The sequence below is a fragment of the Corapipo altera genome, unplaced genomic scaffold, assembly GCF_003945725.1.
Source record: "Corapipo altera isolate COAL_440 unplaced genomic scaffold, ASM394572v1 61305, whole genome shotgun sequence".
Lineage (NCBI taxonomy): Eukaryota > Metazoa > Chordata > Aves > Passeriformes > Pipridae > Corapipo > Corapipo altera.
The window spans coordinates 4094218-4115046 of NW_020884909.1; the positions used below are offsets into that span (position 1 = coordinate 4094218).

At 39.5% G+C, this 20829-nt stretch overlaps 1 protein-coding gene across 5 annotated transcripts in view; it reads left to right on the forward strand.

Moving 5' to 3' along the window:
* The window catches only part of CDC42SE2 (CDC42 small effector 2), an 85761-nt gene that overhangs the window by 47321 nt on the left and 17611 nt on the right, over nucleotides 1–20829 (forward strand). For all 5 annotated transcript variants that reach the window (XM_027653108.1, XM_027653111.1, XM_027653109.1 and 2 more), the window contains one exon: nucleotides 4592–4915. In XM_027653108.1, the coding sequence (XP_027508909.1) occupies nucleotides 4862–4915 (54 nt within the window). In that variant the 5' untranslated portion in view covers nucleotides 4592–4861. The remainder of the gene's footprint in view (nucleotides 1–4591; nucleotides 4916–20829) is intronic.

Genomic DNA, 20829 nt, shown 5'->3' on the forward strand with positions numbered 1-20829 from the left:
GAAAGATGAGATTCTTTGTAAAGCCAGACTCTGTTCTATTACCTACAACAACATTTTTTTTTTTAAATAAATCAACCCATCTGTCTCTTTAAGTATTCCATAATAGTGCCTGTACCCTATTCCCTCATTTTCATCACTCTTTCAAACTTTTAACTCAGAAGAAAAGTACTGTCATAGTAGTAATCGTTTATGGCTATTATTTGTGTTGAGCTTGATTTGAAGTACAACCTTGTTTCTATGTTGAAAATATACTAATGCAAGCCATTTCAGTATAAATAGGGACAAAAAATAAGAACTGATTCCAAATGACCAGTAATCCCAAAATAAAACCCTGTAATAAAATCTTATAAATGGCTTTACTCATAATGTGCAAAACTATATTATAAAGATGTGGATAAAATAACCTCTTTGCAGAGTCAGGACCTATGTGTTCAGGACTTGAAAACATACAAGAAAGTCTAACTCAAACGTTGAAGAAGTTTCTTAGATGTCCTTAAACTAAACCCTAAAGCACTTGGCTGGGGTTTGGAACAGAATCGATATGGGAAAATTAAGAGGAAATGAAGAAGGGATTTCAACCTTATTTGCCCTGTGTTGATGGCGAATGTTGTCCCTCTTTTGTCTGGCAAGAGTTACTTGCAGCTCAGGTTTCTCAGGACCTGAAAGTGCAAAAGATAATTGGTGCATTAATATGAGTACCAGAGTCCCCAGAAGTGCCTGTTCTGGTAGCAGTGAAGGGAGGAAGAGCGTTTCTAAGTGCAGTGCCCCGGTGAGGAGATAGTTTCTGATACAAAATTCATGCTTGAAGGCAACTTTCCCCATGGGTTGTGTTTGTTTAAGACCTCTTACTTCTTGTAAGTTGTTTTCTTTAAAAACGTGAGACTGGTAAGGGAATAAACACTTCTCACTTCCTTTGAGGGCTGGAGATCATCCTCCAGTTGCTACAGCTGTAAGTGTATGGAAGTGTGCACCACTGCAACCCCTCTGTTGGTTTGGACACACCTTAATCCTCTTTCCTCCTCACTTCTGGCTGCCACTTGTGTAGTCATCATCAAGAGGAAAACGTGTGGCTACAACAGAGGTTTAAAGTGAAAAACATGAAGTCTTAAAAATACGCTCAGAAATGATAGTTTTTCTACTTACAACTTGCAGGATTGAAACTAATTATAGCTTTTTTAAACCTTTAAGGGAAAAAAACCCCAGTGGAGAGCAACCATGTATTTCAGTGAATTAATCTCCAATATTAAGAATATTAAGAATAACTGTAAATTTCTTTCTTATAAAGTACTTGAAACTAAAATGCTAGTAGGTCTGATTGTGACTGTGCATACATGTGCACATTATCATGTACATGTCATCATGTTGTGTCATGACATGGCATACTTAGTTATGATTTTTTGTTCACAGTTTGAGGTTTGTTTTTTTTTGTTTTTTTTTACCTTCCGCCCCCCTTCTCCTTAAGCAGTAGTCTGAGCTTTGAAGCAAATCTAGCTAAATTCAGACACTAACACCTGCTGTCATTTTTTTTCTCTCTTCCTGTGGTTTTATTTGCTTCAAGTAATTGTCAAAGAGTGTTGTTACTGCACTTCCTGTTTGAAGCCACAGTGAACAGTGTGCAGTCAGAGGACACAGAGGGTTCACCCTTAAAAGGAACTATATAGATATTTTTTTTTAAAAAAACAGTGGCTGTTCTTAAGCTATATAATTAATAAGTACCTTTATTTTAACTGACCCTTCTCTGCATACAGCATATTCCTGTATGGATCAGCTAAGGTAAACGCTGCCTAACCTGCTTTTTATCAGTAAACATAAAGAGCTAGGGGGGAAAATTGATTTCCTTGTTTACCTTTTCTTCTCTGTATATTTCCCACAGAGAAGTTAATACTGCTTCAGTAAGAAAAATGGGTGATACTGCAACAGAATGTGCTCTGCCTCAACTATTCGTTAATGCTGCCTTTATGACTGGTATTTTACAATCAGCCATGGTTTTGGGTTTTGCAGTAAACCAGTCACCGTGGAATAAACCTTAGAGTAATGAAAATTACCTTACTGGTTTTCACTCTAAATATTAAACAATGTATTATTTTTTTAGTATCTTAATTTCTCCATACTACTTAGAATGTCTGTAAATGGTATGAGATTGAAATAATAAATAAGGTATAAAAGCCTTAAGATGCTGAACAACTTTGTTCAGCATGATAGTCCTGTGTGTTCTTGCAATGTGAATCAGGCACTCTAAAATAAATTGCACTCAGAGTTCAGAAGGTTTACGTGGGAAAAGCAAATAGGTGTTTCACCACTCATCACTTGATAAACTTACCGGTTCAGACAGAGTAAGTGCCTTATCTTTTCCACATGAGCTCTGCAGTGTTCTGCAGCTCTGAGCACCATAAACTGTGTAAAGAGCAAACACAAAGGGTGGCAGAGCTGTGGTCATGAACTGTGTTCTTCAGCCTCTGATCTCTAAGGTCCCTTCCAGCCCAGACCATTCTGTGGTTCTATGATTCAAATCTTAATCCTATGACAAAGCAGGGAACTAGCTGTAAAATATTGCACAGATTTTGGGACCTCGTAAACTGCAGCCAGGTTTGAGGTGCAGTTCAGGCTTTGGAGGAACACTTTCCCACGAGATTGCTAATGTGCTGATGCTACGTAATTACCTGACTAGTAGCTGTAGGTCAGTATGGTGCTTTTTATTTTCTTTCTTTATAACCAGTAATTTGGAAAAGAACAGCAGAATTTTCCTGTTTCAACTTGTTCTTTAAACAGGAAACTAGCAGTGTAAGACAAGTTCCTAATATGTCGCCATTGACATCGCAGCGCTGATACGCCTTTTTCTTTTCAGATTAATTGTTTTTTCTTTCCTTTTCAGTGCAGCAGATTTATACCTTATATTTTATATTAATTTTACCACTGTAAAAAATCATGTTTAACGGGCTGGGGTGGAGTATGAAATTCTGGAGCTCTAACAAATCCTGCTAAGTACTTGTTTGCCTTTTAAGAGGTGCTTTTAATGTTAGTTTTCTCCAGACTTAGTGATATGTCAACCATGTTTTTTTAATTAAAAGACAGCAGATTGAAAAAGTGTTGTTCAAGTGTTGAAATCTTGAAAAAGAACCATGAAACTAAAGGCAAATATAGCACCATACCAGGCAATAGAAGATAAAATATATTTTTAAGAATGAACATGTTATCAGAGGCTATTATTCACAATCGCTGGGTTGGCTTTGTTATTCAGCAGCTTTTAATCTAAGGTGAGGAGTCATTGCTGTGTTTCAGAACAACTTGGAGCCTATCTTCTCAGAAGTAAACCAACCACATTTTAAGAAGGCATAAGCTGTACAGTTACTGAACTAGAATTGTCAAATGTTACACGCTAACAGGAGTCAACCGTGTTTGAATTCTGATTTTGTTACATACTGAATGAAATTTAGAAAAGAAATTTGTGTAGCATGCAAATGCCAGTACTGCAGAGAACAATAGAGTATTTTCTTGTCAAGGTTTCCTTTGTTAGTCCAGGTCTTGCTGTTTAAAGTTCATCATATTTTCAGTTGTATAGAGAGCTGATGAAGGTGGTATCAAAGTGGAACTGCTCTGACACAGAATGTGTGTGTATATTTATATATGTGTGTGTGTGTGTGTGTGTGTAGTTTTATGCATCCCATGGAGTCTCCAAACCACTTCATACTGTGAGGGATTGCACTGAAGTAATGATACATAGCTATGCAAATGTTTGTACGAGTGAAGACACAGTTGTATATAGAATTATTGAGTATGGATGTAAAAACTTCAGAGTACTCATTATCTTGCTTTCTCTTAAAGTCAAGTTTATGATAAATTTCAAGATAAATGAAATCTCACAGGAATTTTTATTGCACTCCTACCGAAAGAAACTGGAATGGAGATTTATCAATAAACAGTATTTTAGCAAAGGAATGGTTGGAATCTGGAACCTCATTTGTTACACTGGAGGAATTTTAGAGCTTTTAGGAAGCAGTTTCAAACTCTACGATGTCCTATTTTGAAGTCAGTTGTACATGAAGCGTAGGGTAGAAGAGAATAGAAGGAGAATACATTGTGTAGACCAAGTCCAGCCATTTTGCAAATTTTTCATGTACATAAATTTTATTTGTTTCCTCAACATTTAGGAAAGCATCCCTTGGACTGACAATTGTGTGACAGGGTTGAGGTTATATACTATTTAAACCTCACACTGTGAATGGACTGAGTAACTTTTCCATTGAGAAATATGATGTCAAGAGGCACATTTCCCTAAGAAGTTTAAAGGGGTGTGTGGGCAAATTATCACTTTCCGAAATGACATTTGAGAGTTAAAAACAAATCAAACCAAGATGACTGCCAAAAGATTGGATGCCAGTTCTTACTATCACTTCATCTAACCAAAGCTGGAATGTAGGCCTCATATGGATTTTATGGTCTATGCTATTTTTGGTAGTCACTGCAGAAATAAGCACATGACTTCAGTCTGTGATTCAGGATATTACCAAGAAATTGGTGCTGTGGGTGGCTGGCTGGGAGCTTAAGATTCTGTATATTCTCTCTTTTTGATGTAATGTACTTCTCTTTTCAGGTTCACATAACGCTAGGGACCAAAGAAGCATACATAACATTTCTGTGGTGCTGGGATCAACCTTCTGAAAGAAGACTAAAATAACCTTTTGCCTTCAAGTTGTTTGTCCTGGGACTGACTTGTCTTTGGAGAAAGAGCTCAACAGAAAAAAAAGATTTTCACATTGGAGCCATTATAAATAAACCTGTTTGAAGAATTTGCTATCTGCAGACAGGCTTAGGAAGGTTGAGTCCTGCATTTCATCTGCATTCCCACTTCAGACTGTAAACAATGAGTGAATTTTGGTTGTGTTTCAACTGCTGTATTGCAGAACAGCCTCAGCCTGTAAGTATGATATTGGCACTGCTTTGTTTTAATATAATTAACCACATTGTTCACATTTTCTGGTTTTCTTATGGCTTTTTAAATTAGTGCTGTTTGGCCAAGCTTGGTGAGAATTAATTAACATCCTGCCTTGCTGGGGACAGAAAAAAATCTGTTCTAAACTGCTGTCATACTGGTGTTTTCCTGTCCTTAAGATCAGATATATCCTTGGAAAGAGCCTGTATTTGTTTGAATTGAAGAGGAGGAGAAGGGAAGGGTGATGAGGGTATAAACTGTCATCCCAGAGTAAATAACTTTTTAGTGAAAATCCGTAAATGTCCTGACTTCTGTATGGCTGAAGGCCCACCTATGGGTGTGGCTAGATTATGACTGGAGAAGGAATCTGTTAAAAAGTTCGAAGTGAAATCCAGCCCTCCACTGCCTTAATTTAATCAAGGATTTCAGCTTTAATAGTTCTGTTAATTTTTAGAGTAAATCTTTAGAGAGTGAAGGGATGCACTTAAGTGGAATTTGAAATGGTGGTTGTGTGAAAAACTACGTAGCGAACAGTTGGATGAAAGAACATTTCAGAGCATGCGTAAGGAAAACAGAAAAAACTCTTGGGAAATGTTTTTGGGTTTCATATACCCTAAGTACCTTTAGAGTATGTTTCCGAGTTCAGTGCTGTTGGGAGAAAGTCTGCCTGCATGAACCAGGCACATGGTTAGAATTGTGAGAAAAATCCTTGTATGCTGGCATTCAGATCAAGTTAATAAATGTATAGAAATGACAGTGAAAAAAAGCCCAGTTACTACTAAAGGATATGCTGGTATTACAGTGACCAGGAGAATCCCAGAGTGACTAAATTCATGTCAATATGCTCAGATGTTAATATTTGGCTTTGGGGAAGCCAGAGGATTGGGGGGGAATCTCACATTAGGCGTTGTCATTGCACAAAGACTGAATGCCAGACTGAACCTTGGATGGCATGCAAATATTAAAGTGTGACCATTACCATTTTGAACTAATAAGTGCAACTTCATCACAATCCTAGTGAAGCAGAGCTGTGGGAGATGAACTGTGAGACACCAACATGGGAAGCTGTGATCCTCTCCTGTTGCTTGTATACCATGCAATCCTTTAAAATGCTAGCTGCATCCATATATAGCCAAAGTTATTTGCCTTGGTTTCTGAACATATATTTGAATAAGATATGAAGTTCAAAATATTTCAGGTAGAAAAATTGAGTGTTCTGTTTGGCTTTGAGAATCCCAAGGCTCAGTTCATTACTCAGAATCTTAACTCAAGCTTCACGATACATTTAAGTTACTGCCCAAAAAAATGCACATACATTAATAAAGCACGTGGAGATCTGTGGGTCATGACTCATGGAGCAGGTGGGAAATTTACTTCAAAGGTGGAGAAAAGGGAAGCAACCCATTTTTTTGTTTCTGCTGAAATAGTGGTGGGCATTAGCTTGATAATTGAAACCATCCTTGTGTTTAAGATACAAATAGCACATTGCTGAGCATTCACCTAGTTTCTGAAATCTGCCTTTCAAATGCTGTAGGAGACTTGCTTGTTATGAAGTGCCAAAATTGTTAAGGATGCATCTCAGAAAAAAAAAAAGGAATGTGTTCCCTTTGTGGCATGCTTGGCAAAAGGCATTTAATTATCCTTTCCCCTGTTGTGTTGTGTTGTACAGCCATTGCTCTACCATACACTGTTGCACTAAGAGGGGTGTTTGATCAGACAGGTGTACCTCTGAGCAAGTACAGGAACATTTTCTGTCTCTGACATGTAGCAAAGCAGGTACTGTAAGTGTGAGGCAAACTGATAAACGAGACAAGTGGTGAGGAAGCAGTGTTTCCCCTGTCTCTGCAGGTGCTGTGTGATTACATGTTTGGGGGACTTACATGCCGAAAAACCTGCTCATTTTTAGCCCAAAATACAGTTACTTATTGCCCCATTGTATCATAAGCTGAGTGAAACATGCAAACTTGGATAAAAGTTACATGTCATTCCCCTGCTCTGGACTCAACCTGTCAGTTAGAGCTAAGGAGAAATGCCTAATCTGCCCAGTTTCATCCTTTTCATATACCTTCTTTCATTTTAACTCCTGCATCTCAACTTCTTCATGGCCTGGCTAACAGTGTCCCAGCTGAACTTTCATGTTCAGCCATTGCATGTTTAAGTGTACTTCTTCTGTGGGTGGACTAATATGGTCTTGTAGCAAGACCAACAACCACCAGTCTCTCAAAATAGACTTCGAAAGCAGGAAGTTAACTTGCTGCTTGTTCTGATCAATGTTCAAAATGTTTCTTCTGTTTTTAAACTTATATTTGTTGTAGAATCATCATAGAATCATAGAGTTAACTGGGTTGGAAGGGACTTCTGAGATCATCAAATTCAACCCTCGATCCAACCCTGCCGTGGTTCCCAGACCATGGCACTGATGCCACATCCAGTCTCTTCTTAAAAACCTCCAGGGATGGAGAATCCACCACTTCCCTGGGCAACCCATTCTAATGCCTGATTACCCTTTCTGTAAAGAATTTCTTCCTAATATCCTGAGTCTGAAGTGACCCACAAGGATCATCAAGTCCATCTCTTAGCCCTGCACAGGACAGCCCCAAGAATCACACCATGGTGCCTGAGAGCATTGCCCAAATGTCTCTTGAGTTGTGTCAGGCTTGGTGCTGTGACCCTGGGAAGCCTGTTACAGTGCCCAACCACCCTCTGGGTGAAAAACCTTTTCCTAATATCCAGCCCATGAAGCTGCTGACACAACTTCGTGCTGTTCCCTCAGCTCCTCTCACTGGTCACCAGAGAAAGGTGAATCAGCACCAGAGAAAGGAGGAAAATCTTGTCTACATCATCTGTCCATCCAGTTCCATGGCTGTTGTGTAAGGGCACCTGGGAAGGTGAGGCAGGCTGGGAGGGGACTTGCCTGTCACCACGAACCTGCTTCCATTCTCCTGCATCTCCTAGGTCTTTTCCTTCTGCCTGGTGGCATTCTCTGAAAGATGAGCTTTTTTCTCATTATCTCTGGCAGTTGCTGATGTCTGAGACACCTTTAATGTCATGAATAGTGACATGAATTGAAGCATGTTCCTGATAGTGTCTTAGGTCTTCCTTTTAAGTAGCCAGAGGTTTTTACCATGGTAGGATCCAAGCAAAAGCCAGTGGAAGGTGTTCTTGTGTGAACTTCTTTTTTTTGGATTGATAACATATTTTACCACAGTTAAGCTTCTTCACTAGAGAGGGAAAAAATGAAACTTCTAATAGTTGCATGTTTCTGTCGTATTTATAGCATCCATTGAGCATCCAAGGAGTTTCCTCCTCCCTTGAAATCCAGGATGCAAGAACTGTCTCTGCTTTCTTCTGGCACAATCATAGCATACTGTATTAGAAATTGCCAAGTACAGCATCTCTGTTCTTTTCAGCTATAGTGCACTTAAAATGAAAACTGTGTACATGCATGAGCCCTTTCAGTCAATTTTATAGAAGAACAATAAGAACGTGTTAGTTACTGAATTTCACTGCCATTACTTCTCTAGGGTACCCTAGAGCAGAACAGTAACAATGTTGCATTTATATACTAGTGCACTTTGAGGTTCCTTAGTTCAAAGACATTATTCAAGCGTTACCATCATCTTTTAGTGATCTGTATCACGGCACAGCTTTTTGTCTTTTGTCAGTGCTAAATGGATACACCCTCCAGCTGTGGAACAAAACACAGATGTCTTAGAAAGCAGTGTTCTACTCCCTCTCCTAAAATATTACTTTGGTTGCTAAATATTTCGCTTGGTGTATCCAAAACTGCAGTATTCATGGGTCATGGAGGGCACATGTTTGAAACTGGGTCTCTAAGCTTCTCTGAAATAGGGTGATGAATGAGGAAAAGAAGTATTCAAAGAAACAAGGGTAATCAGGGATGCAGTTGAAGGAAGCATGTTCCTGATAGTGTCTTAGGTCTTCCTTTTAAGTAGCCAGAGGTTTTTACCGTGGTAGAATCCAAGCAAAAGCCGATGGAAGGTGTTCTTGTGTGAACTTCTTTTTTTTTTTGGATTGATAACATATTTTACCACAGGGAAGACTTCAGACAACCAGTTGCTTTCATATCTGTTTTCCTGATACCAAGGAGGTGTTGTTAATCTCTTAATATCTATGTTCAGGTTTTCTTGGTTGCTTAAGTAACCTGGATTCAATCACTTATGATCTGACCCAAACCTTTATTTTGAGAAGAGTAACTCTTTCTGTGATTCCACCAGGTTTCTTACACCTCTCACTGATACCCTTTATAGGTTCTGTAAGCTGATTTTGCAATTCCCAGTGCAAGATCATTCTTCCCATGCTTTCTCCTTGTTATCATCTCATCCACTGCTCATTTCAGTAAACTGCCAAATCCCCACTACCAGATGCATCTCTTGATAACAGAAATTTAGAAAGCCTTTTGTCTTGCAGGTTTTCAGAGGTGTCCATGCTTTCTTTTGTAGGCTGAGCTTGCCACCTACAACAGGAACCTGTTATTTTCCTATAGTTCTTTTTTCCTGTTCTGTCCATTTTTGACTTGCAAAGTTAATTTTTGGTCTGAGAAGCCTTTGGTCATGATCTGGTGCACTCCCACCTGGTTTGGGCCAGAGCTCAGTATATCTGAGCTTTTCAGTTTGCTTTGACCTTGCAGTAAAATTACTGCTCTTCTACAAAAGAATAAAAAATGGTTTCTTCCTTCCCTAGTTAATTAGTTGCTGTTTTACTGCCTGTCTTTTGTTTAAATGATTTCCATTTTGTGTTTTGTCAGGAGGCTGTTATGGTTTTGTTGCATGCTATGCTGTAAATGTTTAAAGTGGTTTGGAAAGTGAAGTTTGCTCGGTGTCTCTCTTGATGTATGAAAGAGGATTGAGAGATAGGTGGGGAGAGATAGAGTGGGGAGGCCCATCTTAAAATAAAGGCCGAAAAAACCCTGCACATACTACTGTATTTATCAGCTGAACTGAATGCTGATTGTTACAGAAGACACAAATGATCTTGACCCTGGTTGCTTAAGGAAATTAACCACTGACGGATATTGTCAGCACTAGCTTGCTTTCTGGAGAAGGAGTCATAGGTAGAGCTAAGGACATATCTACAACTGCAATTTGTGCAACTCTTAAAAACTTGATCACAGTAAAGATAGTGAAGCATTCAGTATGCCGAAGAACTGCAGAATAAATCACCCTCAGTAGGCACACAGCAATTTTGGTCTTTGCTGCTGAAGAAGTACTGGTCCAGGCTCCCAGCAGTACTGTGCAAGTGCAGCTTCACACTTAAAAACTCTAAAACTCAGTCTCTCTTTTCATTACATTTGATCAACCCATTGCATTCAGTAAACCCATGAAGGACTTGTGTAAAAAAAGGTGACAACTTTAGAGAGCCATCAGATTTCAGAGTTGTCCTACTGAGTTACATATTGAGCTGTCGGTTCAAATATTTCAAATTCCTTCTTTTTCCTATTCAGTGCTCTTGTTAGAAGTAGCTTGAGGGGGAAGTAGCTTGTCGAAGGGGACAGAGTTAAATAAGCAGCAAAATGCTTGGCCTTTATTTCTCAAACCTGATCTGCTTGTGTGGCTTTCAGCCTGATAGGGCTGTTTGGGGTTTTTCTTTTACCTTTAAATTAGCCTCCACATGTCTTAAAATATCTGCTGTGGTGTTCAAGTATTAAAGTGTCCACAAAGAGAAACAACAAATGTAGCATTTTTTATTTATATATAAATACCTGAATGAAAATTAACTGAATATTTTACGATACTTTATTATGGCTGTGAAATTTGTTAGCTCTCCCTTAGCTTTACTGACGCTGTTTACTTAATATAATGCCAGTTGATGACATGGAAAATAGCTCTTTGGGGGAGGCTGGAAAGGAGAATTATGCCAGCTTTCTGTTGATGAGAATGTGTCTTGCCATTATCAACATGCTTGAAGAAGGACGTAATAAGCTTTTAATATCTGCAGGCTCTACAGAGCCCAGGCTTTCCACTTAAACATGGGGAGGAAGTAGGTTGTGCTCTTTCTTGACCTGGATACCAGTGTTAGAGCCCTTGAATTGCTTGGTTCTCTTAAACCTTGAAATCTTTCAGAGAGAAGACATCTTCAAGAGCAAACCCCCCCCACCCCCCGTAAGAGTCACTGACAAAAGGAGCAGCTGCAAGAACTAGTTGATACTCCCTAGAAAAAGTTGATAGGTTTTTTTGCAGCCATCCTTGGAGACTATGCTGAAGCATTTCTGAAATTACCAAACCCAGTGCAATTTTTTGCAATTTTTTTTCTTTTTTTTTTTTTTTAATGAGAGTTGAAGGTACAAAGCCCCGGAATTTTTGGCATGTCTTAGTTCTAATGCTTGGCAGTTCAGCTGTTTTTTCCCTGTTCTGCTTTTCATGTTGTAGCAGGGGAGATGGGCAAGCATGAAGGCTTAGGGACATTTCTACTTGCCAACAGCTAGAGGCAGAGGTATTTTAGGCATAGTCTGGGAGATGTGCACTTTCGCTGACACTGCATGGAAGTATGCTTTGTGTTAGTGAGTAGAGAAGTCAGTGACTGCCCTGAAGCTAAGTGTTCAGCCTTTTAGCTTTAACTGTTTTTCATATGAAAGGGTCTATTGAGACTAGAAGCTTCCTCTGCTGCTATCTTACTGTAAAAACACTGCTGTATTTTCATCGTAACTTTTCTGGAATGGATCTCTGGATATTCTGTTGGAGGTAATTCCTAAGACTAGCATGCAGGTCACAGAATATGCATTTTTAAATGGCTGTTTTAAAGATCTCTGCCTGTACTTACATTTTCAATTCCCAACATGAGCATTTCACAATGCTGAAAGTTTTCCTTTTTCAGACTGTTCCTCAAACCTTTGGTTCTGCAGTTCCAGTCTTGACACTTACTTATGCATGAGACATGCATGACAACAAACTTCTCATTTATTTATATTATAGCTATTCTTCAGGTATTCTCAAAGATCCTGAGTTTTTAAGGTACACATTAAGCCAGAGACTTTAATATGTAATCACTTGCAATGATTTTCTTGCCTTCATCTTCAAAGTATCGTATCTGATCACTTTAAAATGCTGACTTCTGTAATTCTAGGCTTATATCCTGCCACAGAGTGAGGAGAATAAAAGAGTGGAGCTTGGGCAGAAAAGCTGAAGTTTGAACTGCACTCTGATGCAGATTCAGGGAAGTGATGAATCTGAACCTACTGGGGTTTTTTTGTTTTTCAAATAATTTTAGAGAGTTTTTTTTAGCTACTTGGGCGTATCCTCAAGAGATCTGTATTTTACTGTAGCCAGGGAAAGATAATATCTCTCTTTGTGTTCTCTCCCTTAAATAAATGTGTGACACTGAGTGATTTGTTAACTGTCATGCTCTGAGAGTCTCCTCACATCAAAAGGGTTGAGGCTTGCATGGAATTTTTTTTAATAGTTTTACTACATTATCTCTCTTCTTGCAATTGTAACTTCAGCTCATTCAGACTCAGAAAATAATGTGGGTTTATAATATGCTGTCTTTAGGAGGCACAGAGTCTTCATAATTGTATGTTTCTCTTGCTTGTGATATGACTTTTTCAGTGTGAACATAACAACCCTTTATGTTCTACTTGATGGTGTATCAAAAAGGACTACCTGGTTCATAATTTGCGTGTTCTGGGATGCTCTCACATCAGAATGTTTTAATTTTGCCATGTCTTTGTCAGGACCACGTTACAGTTTATGTGTTTCTAACCAAGAAACACAAAGATTGTTTCAAGTTAGTGCGTGGCTGTTTTGCCTCCAGACGTTGAGAAATTAATTGGGACCAAATTGTGATTTGCCTTTTAAGTTTGCCCAGACCAGCCCTTCTTTGCTGACACTGGGGGTGGCTCTTCATGCTTTACAGCTCAGCCAGCTGGAGCTTTCCACCTGTGAAGCAGAGGTGCAGAGCTCATCATCATCACAGTGCATAGGAAGAAATAGTGTTGCTTATCAGAGTCTGCATTCCCCCGAAGTTTACACTCATCTCTCTGAGGGGGATGTGGTGCAGCACAGGGCTTTGTGGTTTCACTTTGTTAAAAGACATTGTGACCTTTGAAAGTATTGGACTTACTTAAAAACACTTCCCGTGAGCGTTGTGTCGTGACCACTGAGTGCGCTGGAAATTTGTAGCGTTCTCTTATTCTGGCTTCAGACTGCTTTAAGCACAGGCTCAAGTCTCATCTCTACTGAAAACCCTCCCAGTTCTGCCACTAATGCCAAGTTCAGGCCTTCTTGCAGTCCAGGCCTGACTCATTCAAAATGTCAACATTGCTATGTCCTTGTTCTACAGCTGGAAGGAGTCAGGCAGGTTATTTGAAGAGCTATATGGTGGTCCATCAGTGGCTTCAGAGCCTGGGACCTTAAATGAAGAAAGAGCAGAAAAATTGGGACATGAATTGAATTTTAATGAAATGGATGGAAAGACTTCAACAGGATTTATGAATAGATGTTAATTGGGGATTACACCAGAATGATGGAATTTTAGAGGTGATGTCACAGTCAGGGTTTTCAAAAAGACAGTTGCATAAACTGTGGTTACCAATCTTTACCTCACCATGTATATTTGCTTAAAACTTGCCTTTTGGGGTGCTTTGTTAGTTTTGTGAACTCTCAGGAATTAAATTATCTAAAGAAAGCACACTTGGCTACCTTCAACTGGTAACTGAAGTTGTGTATCAAGGAAGTGTATTATTTAGAGAAGGAAATTACTATTATGACACATCAAGTTCTTCTAAATGTTTAGCTTACAAGCTAAAATCCACTTCAGGTAGATTTCTTGCAAGACCACAGTAAAATTTATATAGGGCATGTCCTATTTAACTCTGTCTGGAACAAATATTACTTTAAATACAGATTGCTGTACTCCGCTTACTGAAAAGACCATTTAATTCCTAGGCTCTAGGATGGTGGTTAAGTAGTGGATTGCTGTAAAAATGGGGGAATGAATGCTGCTAAGCATATATTCCAAACAAATCTGCTAGGATATGTAAACACACACACACACGTGTGTGTGCAGGTATGTGACAATACTGGGTTGCTTGTGTTTGTGGTAGCAGCTTGGAATTGCTAAACCTGTAAAGAGAAGAAGAAATGCCAACACAAGAACAGGCATGCTGATCCACAGATCAGCAGGCAGAAGAGCTCACAGAGCCTTTTATTCTCCGTGGAAGAATACCAGATGCATATTTTCTCTTTTTTAACATCAGAACGAAGCTTTGAAAAATGAAATTTCTCTAGGGTTTTTAGTGCAAAGAAAGGAAGATTTGAGAGAGAAAGAAAAAAAAGTTACAATGTGTGTACTTCAGAGATTAAAGAAACAACACGAGAGAGAGAAGTGGGCCTAGTTAATTATTGCTTTTAAAGAGTTTTAAAACCTGTAAAAGATTTCTAAGCCCGTTATGCTGTGTGGATATTTACTTTTCTATAATCTAACCATGAAGACAGTGTAAATCCACAAAATGCTATGCAACCAATGCTTGGGAGGGAGAAGAGGTTATTCAAGTGGCCGTGGTAAAGCAGTGTGGACTAAACTGACTGCTGGAAGGCTAGAAATGTAGTTTTTGTGTGGTCCTGCCCCTAAAGAAGTAAAACCTGTGTGCATCTCAGGTCAGTGAGATTCAGCTGCTCTTTTTAATTCAGGAATAAAATGCCAACATTTCCATTATTAAAGGAGATTAATGTTCCTACACAGGGAAGATTAAGGAAGAGGAAGTTTACACCTTTTCATACATACACACCTAGATTAAAATCTGGCAAAAACCTGACTGAGCTGTGAAGACAGATGTGTGTTTAGCTGATTTAGTGGTTAAAGAACTGAAGGTTGTGGGGTTTTCTGCAGGCTGAAGCACTTAATGTTTTTTCCATATAGCAAAGACATTTTCTCTGATTTGTAGAAGTATTGGAATGTAAGGCTGGATTTTGGTGTTTAGTTGATTTTTCTTTTGTCTGTTTTGGTTGGAGTTTCTTGTTTATTTTGGGTTCTTTTGTGTGTGTTTTGGGAATAATATTCTGAACTGCAGCAAAAACCAACTGCCAGAGTATTTTTCTTGGTGCTTGCCTGGGATCCTACTGATTGCCAAGATACTCTTGGATGTTTAGTAGTAGTTTTTATGGGCAATAAATTTATTCTAGCTAGATTTTAAAATGGATGATGCTACTTCTTGGTTACATGAACATTATTTTTTTTTTTTTACTTTACTTACTTGATGGTCACTGTGAACACCTTTTCTATATCTAACTAGATTATAAAACAAGAGTTCCTGAAGCAATCAATATTCATTGTTATGAATCAATCTGCCATAACATTTTACAAATGTGAGGGCATCTTGATCATCCATTGAAGACAGTAAAATTATTCTCCTTGTGTGCTGCTGGTAACATGTTTCATATCAACAAAATTATGTTCTGCAATATCTTTGTCTCTTTCTCACTGTCTGTGAGCTTGACACCAGTGTAAACACTGTTTACTCTGTTTAGTCAGAGAGAACACAAGAGCTTACATCAGCCTGTTCTATCTCTATATAATAGGAAAAGTGACCCGGTACCTTACAGTACCTTATATTACATAACAACTTACGTAATTTAGTGTTCAGGAATTAGTCAGCTCACATCATTCTCCAGTGAAAATGAAAGAAAATATATAAAGGGAATGAGAGGACTTTATTTTGTTTTGTTGTGCTTGTAATTTTTGTCTAAAAAAAGGATGCTCTGATACACAAGTCAAAAACCTATTTTACCATATGGTTGTTTGCTGATCACTAAAATGTAAATCAAGTGATTGACTCCTACAAGGACCCACTTTTGAAAATAAGTAAATCTCCCAGTTGCCAAGTCTACAAGCTCCATCTGGGTTCAGAGAGTCGAGCTGAATCTTTTTCCCACACTGGTACAGTAAGTTTTCCACGAACAATCCCTCTGCTTCAGCTCACTGGAATTTAGTAAATAATTTGGTCATGCCCAAGAAGGAATAGAATTCAGCTTGGGCTCTTAGCAGTGTTGGCTCTGCGGGGCTGACTATTACTGACAATTTACTTGTTATGACCAAACATAGCAGACACTTTATGTTTTTAATGCCTAAGACAAGAAATGCTGTAGGATGCACTGTCTGTGGTACAGATCGTGCTGTTACTGTTCCCCAGATAGGCAGCCACATCTAAGTTTTACACTGTGGTTTGTGCAAGTTTAAGTGGTTCAGTTTGTTAAACAAAAATGAACTGTGGCTATACAATCTCTGAACACAGAAGGAGTGGTCTGAAAATGAAGCCTGCAGGGAAACTGTTGGGAAGGGCAGAAACATTTGGGTTTCTCAGGGTTTTTTCGTAGCGATCACAGAATCAACCAGGTTGGAGAAGACCTCTGAAGTCAGCAAGTCCAGCCTTTGACCTAACACCACCTTGTCACCCAGACCATGGCACTAAGTGCCACATCCAGTCTCTTCTTAAATACCTTCAGGAGTGGGGACTCCACCACGTCCCTGGGCAGCCCATTGTAATTCCCAATCACTCTCTCTGTAAAGGACTTCTTCCTAATGTCCAACCTAAATCTCCCCTGGCGCAGCTTAAGACTTGGGTGTAGCTCTACAGATAGTTTGGGGCAAAGAAAGATTAGGAAATAGCCAAAAGCTTCAAGTGACATGGTTTCCTAAGAGTACTCTGTTGTCTTCTAGCTGTACAACCTTTGTGATCCTTTATCTAGGTGACTTGTAAAACAGTTGTTCTCTGCAGTAAGAAAAGCCAGCAACACTTGGGTAAAGTTCCTCAAAATTCTCAAAAATATTTGTAATGTGCTATTTCCAGACGTGTCAAGGGAGAGGTTAAAGAGGTTCTGAGGGTAACCTTACAGGCACCACTGGTGTTTTACCAGTTCCATGGTAGACAACTCAGAATACACCTGAAAAGTGAGACTTTTCCTGTTGGTGCAATTCTTCTTGCCCTGAAGTATTTTGATGTAGAGCTTTGCCACAGTTGAGAAGCATGTGTCAATGTCTGTTCATGACAGCAGCTGCAGGTGGCTCCTCTAATGCCTCTGTCTATGGATATTGTCAGAACTTCAGGGAAGCCTGGTAAAATAGTGAACCAAGGTTGAGACACAGAAAACATGCAGGATATCTGAGAAGAAAATTAACTTGTGGCAGATTCTGTGCCATGGAAGGAAGTGTCTGGGTGGTATAGCCTGGTGACAGCATGGCATAGGGAACTCTTAAATCTCATACGACCAACATTTGGCAGTTATCATACTATCGAGCCAGTGGTTCAGATCTAATTTTTTTTTTTAATTGGCATAAGCTGCCATAGTCCACTGAAGACCTGTGTGTTAGTAAAGGGTACCTGACACTTGGATTATGAAACACACAGTGGGGGTTGTGGCAATATTTTAGCTTAGTTGTTGGTGTTTTCCTTTAATTTAGGAGCAACATATATCCTTCTACAACAATTGCTATTCAATTCTGTGTTCACAGCTCTAGTTGTTGGGAAAATGGAATTGTGTCCTGTCTTTTTAGGTATCATATGGTTCCATTTGCTGAAGAGTAAAAGGAAATATATTTACTATAAAAAATCTACACTTATTATTTTGCAACCAGTTTAGAAATTCCCAGCCTGTAGCTCTTTAGAAAACCTGATTTGGCTCTGCGTGCTTATTCCTCTTTCTGCTCTTCATTCTGACCTTAACTGCCAGTGGCTGTAAATCTGTAGCCAAAAGCTGATGTTGGTTGGCTGTATCTTGGTTTTGGTAGAAGCTGACTACCCTTGTGGAGCTGGGAAGCAGTTGCCCTGAAGTTGCCAGTAATGCATGACCCTGGAGGAGTCTGAGAGATCTCCATGGTGCTCAGTGTTGCAATGCTAAATCTTCCTGTTTAGCTGACAAAGAAACATGCTCTCCTATTCTTCCTGTCATAAGAAGCTCTGGCATATGGCTTTATTCTGGCAAGACTAGTAGATCTGACACACTAAGAAAGCCACTATATTTCCCAGGTTTCTACAGTGAATCCAACTTCAGCATTGCCAGCAGTAGGCTGAGGGAATAGTATGAAAAGTATGCAAGTAGAAGACATGGTAAGTCAATAATAGAAAATTTATCATAGATAACTTAGTGCAGAAAACCTGCAAGACAGTGAGGGATAAGTTTGCAACAGAAATGGACTAGTAAGTAGAAAGGTTTCTCTGAAAGATTCAAGCAGCCAACACTGCCTCTGTAAATGAATTTGTGATATGTTGTTGATCCTACCCATGACTCTAGCAGTAAAGTAGGAGTAGTGAATATATCTGAGACTTTGTCCTCTACAAAATTTCTGTGTCTTTATAGTGCAGATAGTGGAACAGTAAGGAGCTGTTGCTGCTACTGCTCCTGAATACTTCTTTTCAACAACATTGGATTTAGAGTAGAAGAATTTGACAAATAAATTAGGAGTATGGAACACTTTCTGACTTGATGAAATTAAAATAGTTAGTGATTGTTTACGCTCAAGACCTGTGGAATTGTGGCATGCCTCAACAAGAATATTTAAAAGTGCCTGTACATGTTTGGAACTGGTGTTTTCCTTTCAAGGGGACACTGGACAAGGCACTAAGAATTCCTTTGTTTTGCCAAGGAAAGCAGAACACTCCTTGAAAGGGCTTCCTTTTTATGTTCCTTGTAATGAAATAGGTAGGCTTACAGTGCTTGACTAGTTTTCCCTCACAATGGTCTTTTTCTTTATTGTCTGTCTTTTGAACCTGCAGATTTGCAATGGCACATCTTGTTGCTCTTCCTTTGCTGCTGTGCTTCTGTTGGAACTTGTTAATTAGCTCCTGATCAGCTTCCCTTCTGACTTTGGGGGTTGTTTGCCACACTTCAGGCATAGGCTTTTGTGTTGCTGCTTGTTGTCAGATACTATTCTGCATATGTCAAAAGCTGAGCAGAGAGCTAATTTAAGTCTAAGTGCAGCTGTTAATGAGAACATTCCTGAAGAGTTGCTGGTGAACTACTCTTCCAGAGATGCTTCTGTCCATTCTAAGTGTGGGCTTGGCATGTAAGCATCCCTAAGCATCTACTTGGCCATCTGTTGCTGAATTGTTCTGGCTGGTTGTTGTGTTGTCTTGTTGTAATTTCATGTGTGGTACCATCATTTCCACGTCCATTAGTGGGATCACCATTCAAATGTGTGACTTTTATTCATAGCATGGGAAGAACATGGGAGGCTGTTCCTGCTTCCCTTGCGTAGGTTCTGACTCCTTTTTGCCTTGACGTTTTAGGAGCAAGCGAAGACAGACTGTCAGATTATGATGTATTTTGGGATGCACTTTTCCCAGTGACTTACCTAAAATGAACCAGATGAACAGATTTCCAGCACTAACAGTCAAATCTGAGAGCTTTGCACAAGTCTTCAGAGGAGCAAGATGTGGGATGGCACAGAAGGAAATCTGTGATTCCATGCTTATGAATGCTTCTCCCCTACTGCAGAACAGGGTATCTGAGGCCATGTGACAGCACTCACATGTGCTGAGGAGGTAACTCGGTCAGGATGCCTTTGGAGCAGAAAAGGACAACCCAGAGATAATGCTGAGTTTACTCAGGTGACAAATAACTTCAGCAAGGAAATGCCAGTGGGAAGAGCACCAGAAAGGTCAGCAGTCAGGAGTGTGTCCCATAGAGTGACACACAGAACTAATGGGATTTCTTCCCTTAGAAAGGGATATGTACAAAAAAAAGATAAAATATCTACATTCAGAGCACACTCATTTTGATAAAACTGCACTGAGAAGTAAATAGTACAGTACACCTTTAGAAAACTAGGAGAGTATTTAGGTATTTCATATGTGTATAAGCAAACAAGAAACTGCTGCTATCTGGGCAAACTGATGCCAGGTTTCTAGGATGAATACTCACGGAGGTATATAAAAGCTGACAAATTCACTGTGTGTGTGTGTGTTTGTTGACTCTTGAGGATATTGCTATTAAATGTTGTGGCTTTGTTTTTGCCTGCGGCGCAAGTGCTAGAGATTCCACTCATTTCCTGCTGCTGACAAATACCAGTGCCATAACTTGTGAAGATCCACTGTCTCCCACTAAGGGATTACTGTGAGTTGTGTACAGGGGTTTTCTGAAAATCCGAGGTGTGCCCTGATTTATTGTAGTAGTTAAAGGGGAATGGCGGCGTTCAGGCCTGTGAGCACATATGACAATGCATTTAGAGCTATTACCTCCAGTGCAGTGGGTGTTTTAACTATCTGGTCCAGAGACAGTGTTAGACTTACTAAGTGATTGATTCTGTGTGGTGAGTGTGACTGAGGATCCTGTATCCAACAGTGGGTGTTACCTGTTGCCTATTCAGAGGTAATATTTCAGTATGTTTTGTGTTCTTTTACTTTTCTGCAGTGGAGTTTGGTATGTGCATATCCTTCTGGTTTAGAAGATTATACAGAGTGTACATAGAAGTACAGAAGGCTTGTATGTGATGTACCTTCTGCAACATGTGTGCTTCCACCTAGGTGCAAGCGTGTGCAGACACCTGCATACTCACTACATAACAGACTTGTTTATATTAGTCAGCTAGCTCTAGGAAGTCGTATTAGAGGATTTGCAAGCATGAAAGGTAATTTCTCAACAAAGCAATTTCAATACACGGTGTATTCAAGGACACCCAAAGCTTTCGTTTTGTGTTGTAGCTGGGGAGTAAAGAGACATTCATTTGGCTGAGCAGGAGGGGCTGCATGCAATCCTGACACATGTCCTCTGGAGAGCTACAGCTGTCATCGTGCTAGATGATCTTTCATCCAGCAGTATTTCTTGTGTTCTTGTTGGGAAAGGTCAGTGAGGGAAAGGAAGGAAAGCTCAACGTGACGCAATTCGCGTCGTGTTCTTATCGACACTTGGGGATTTAATTTTTATCAGAAGCTATCAGAAGTTTCCAGA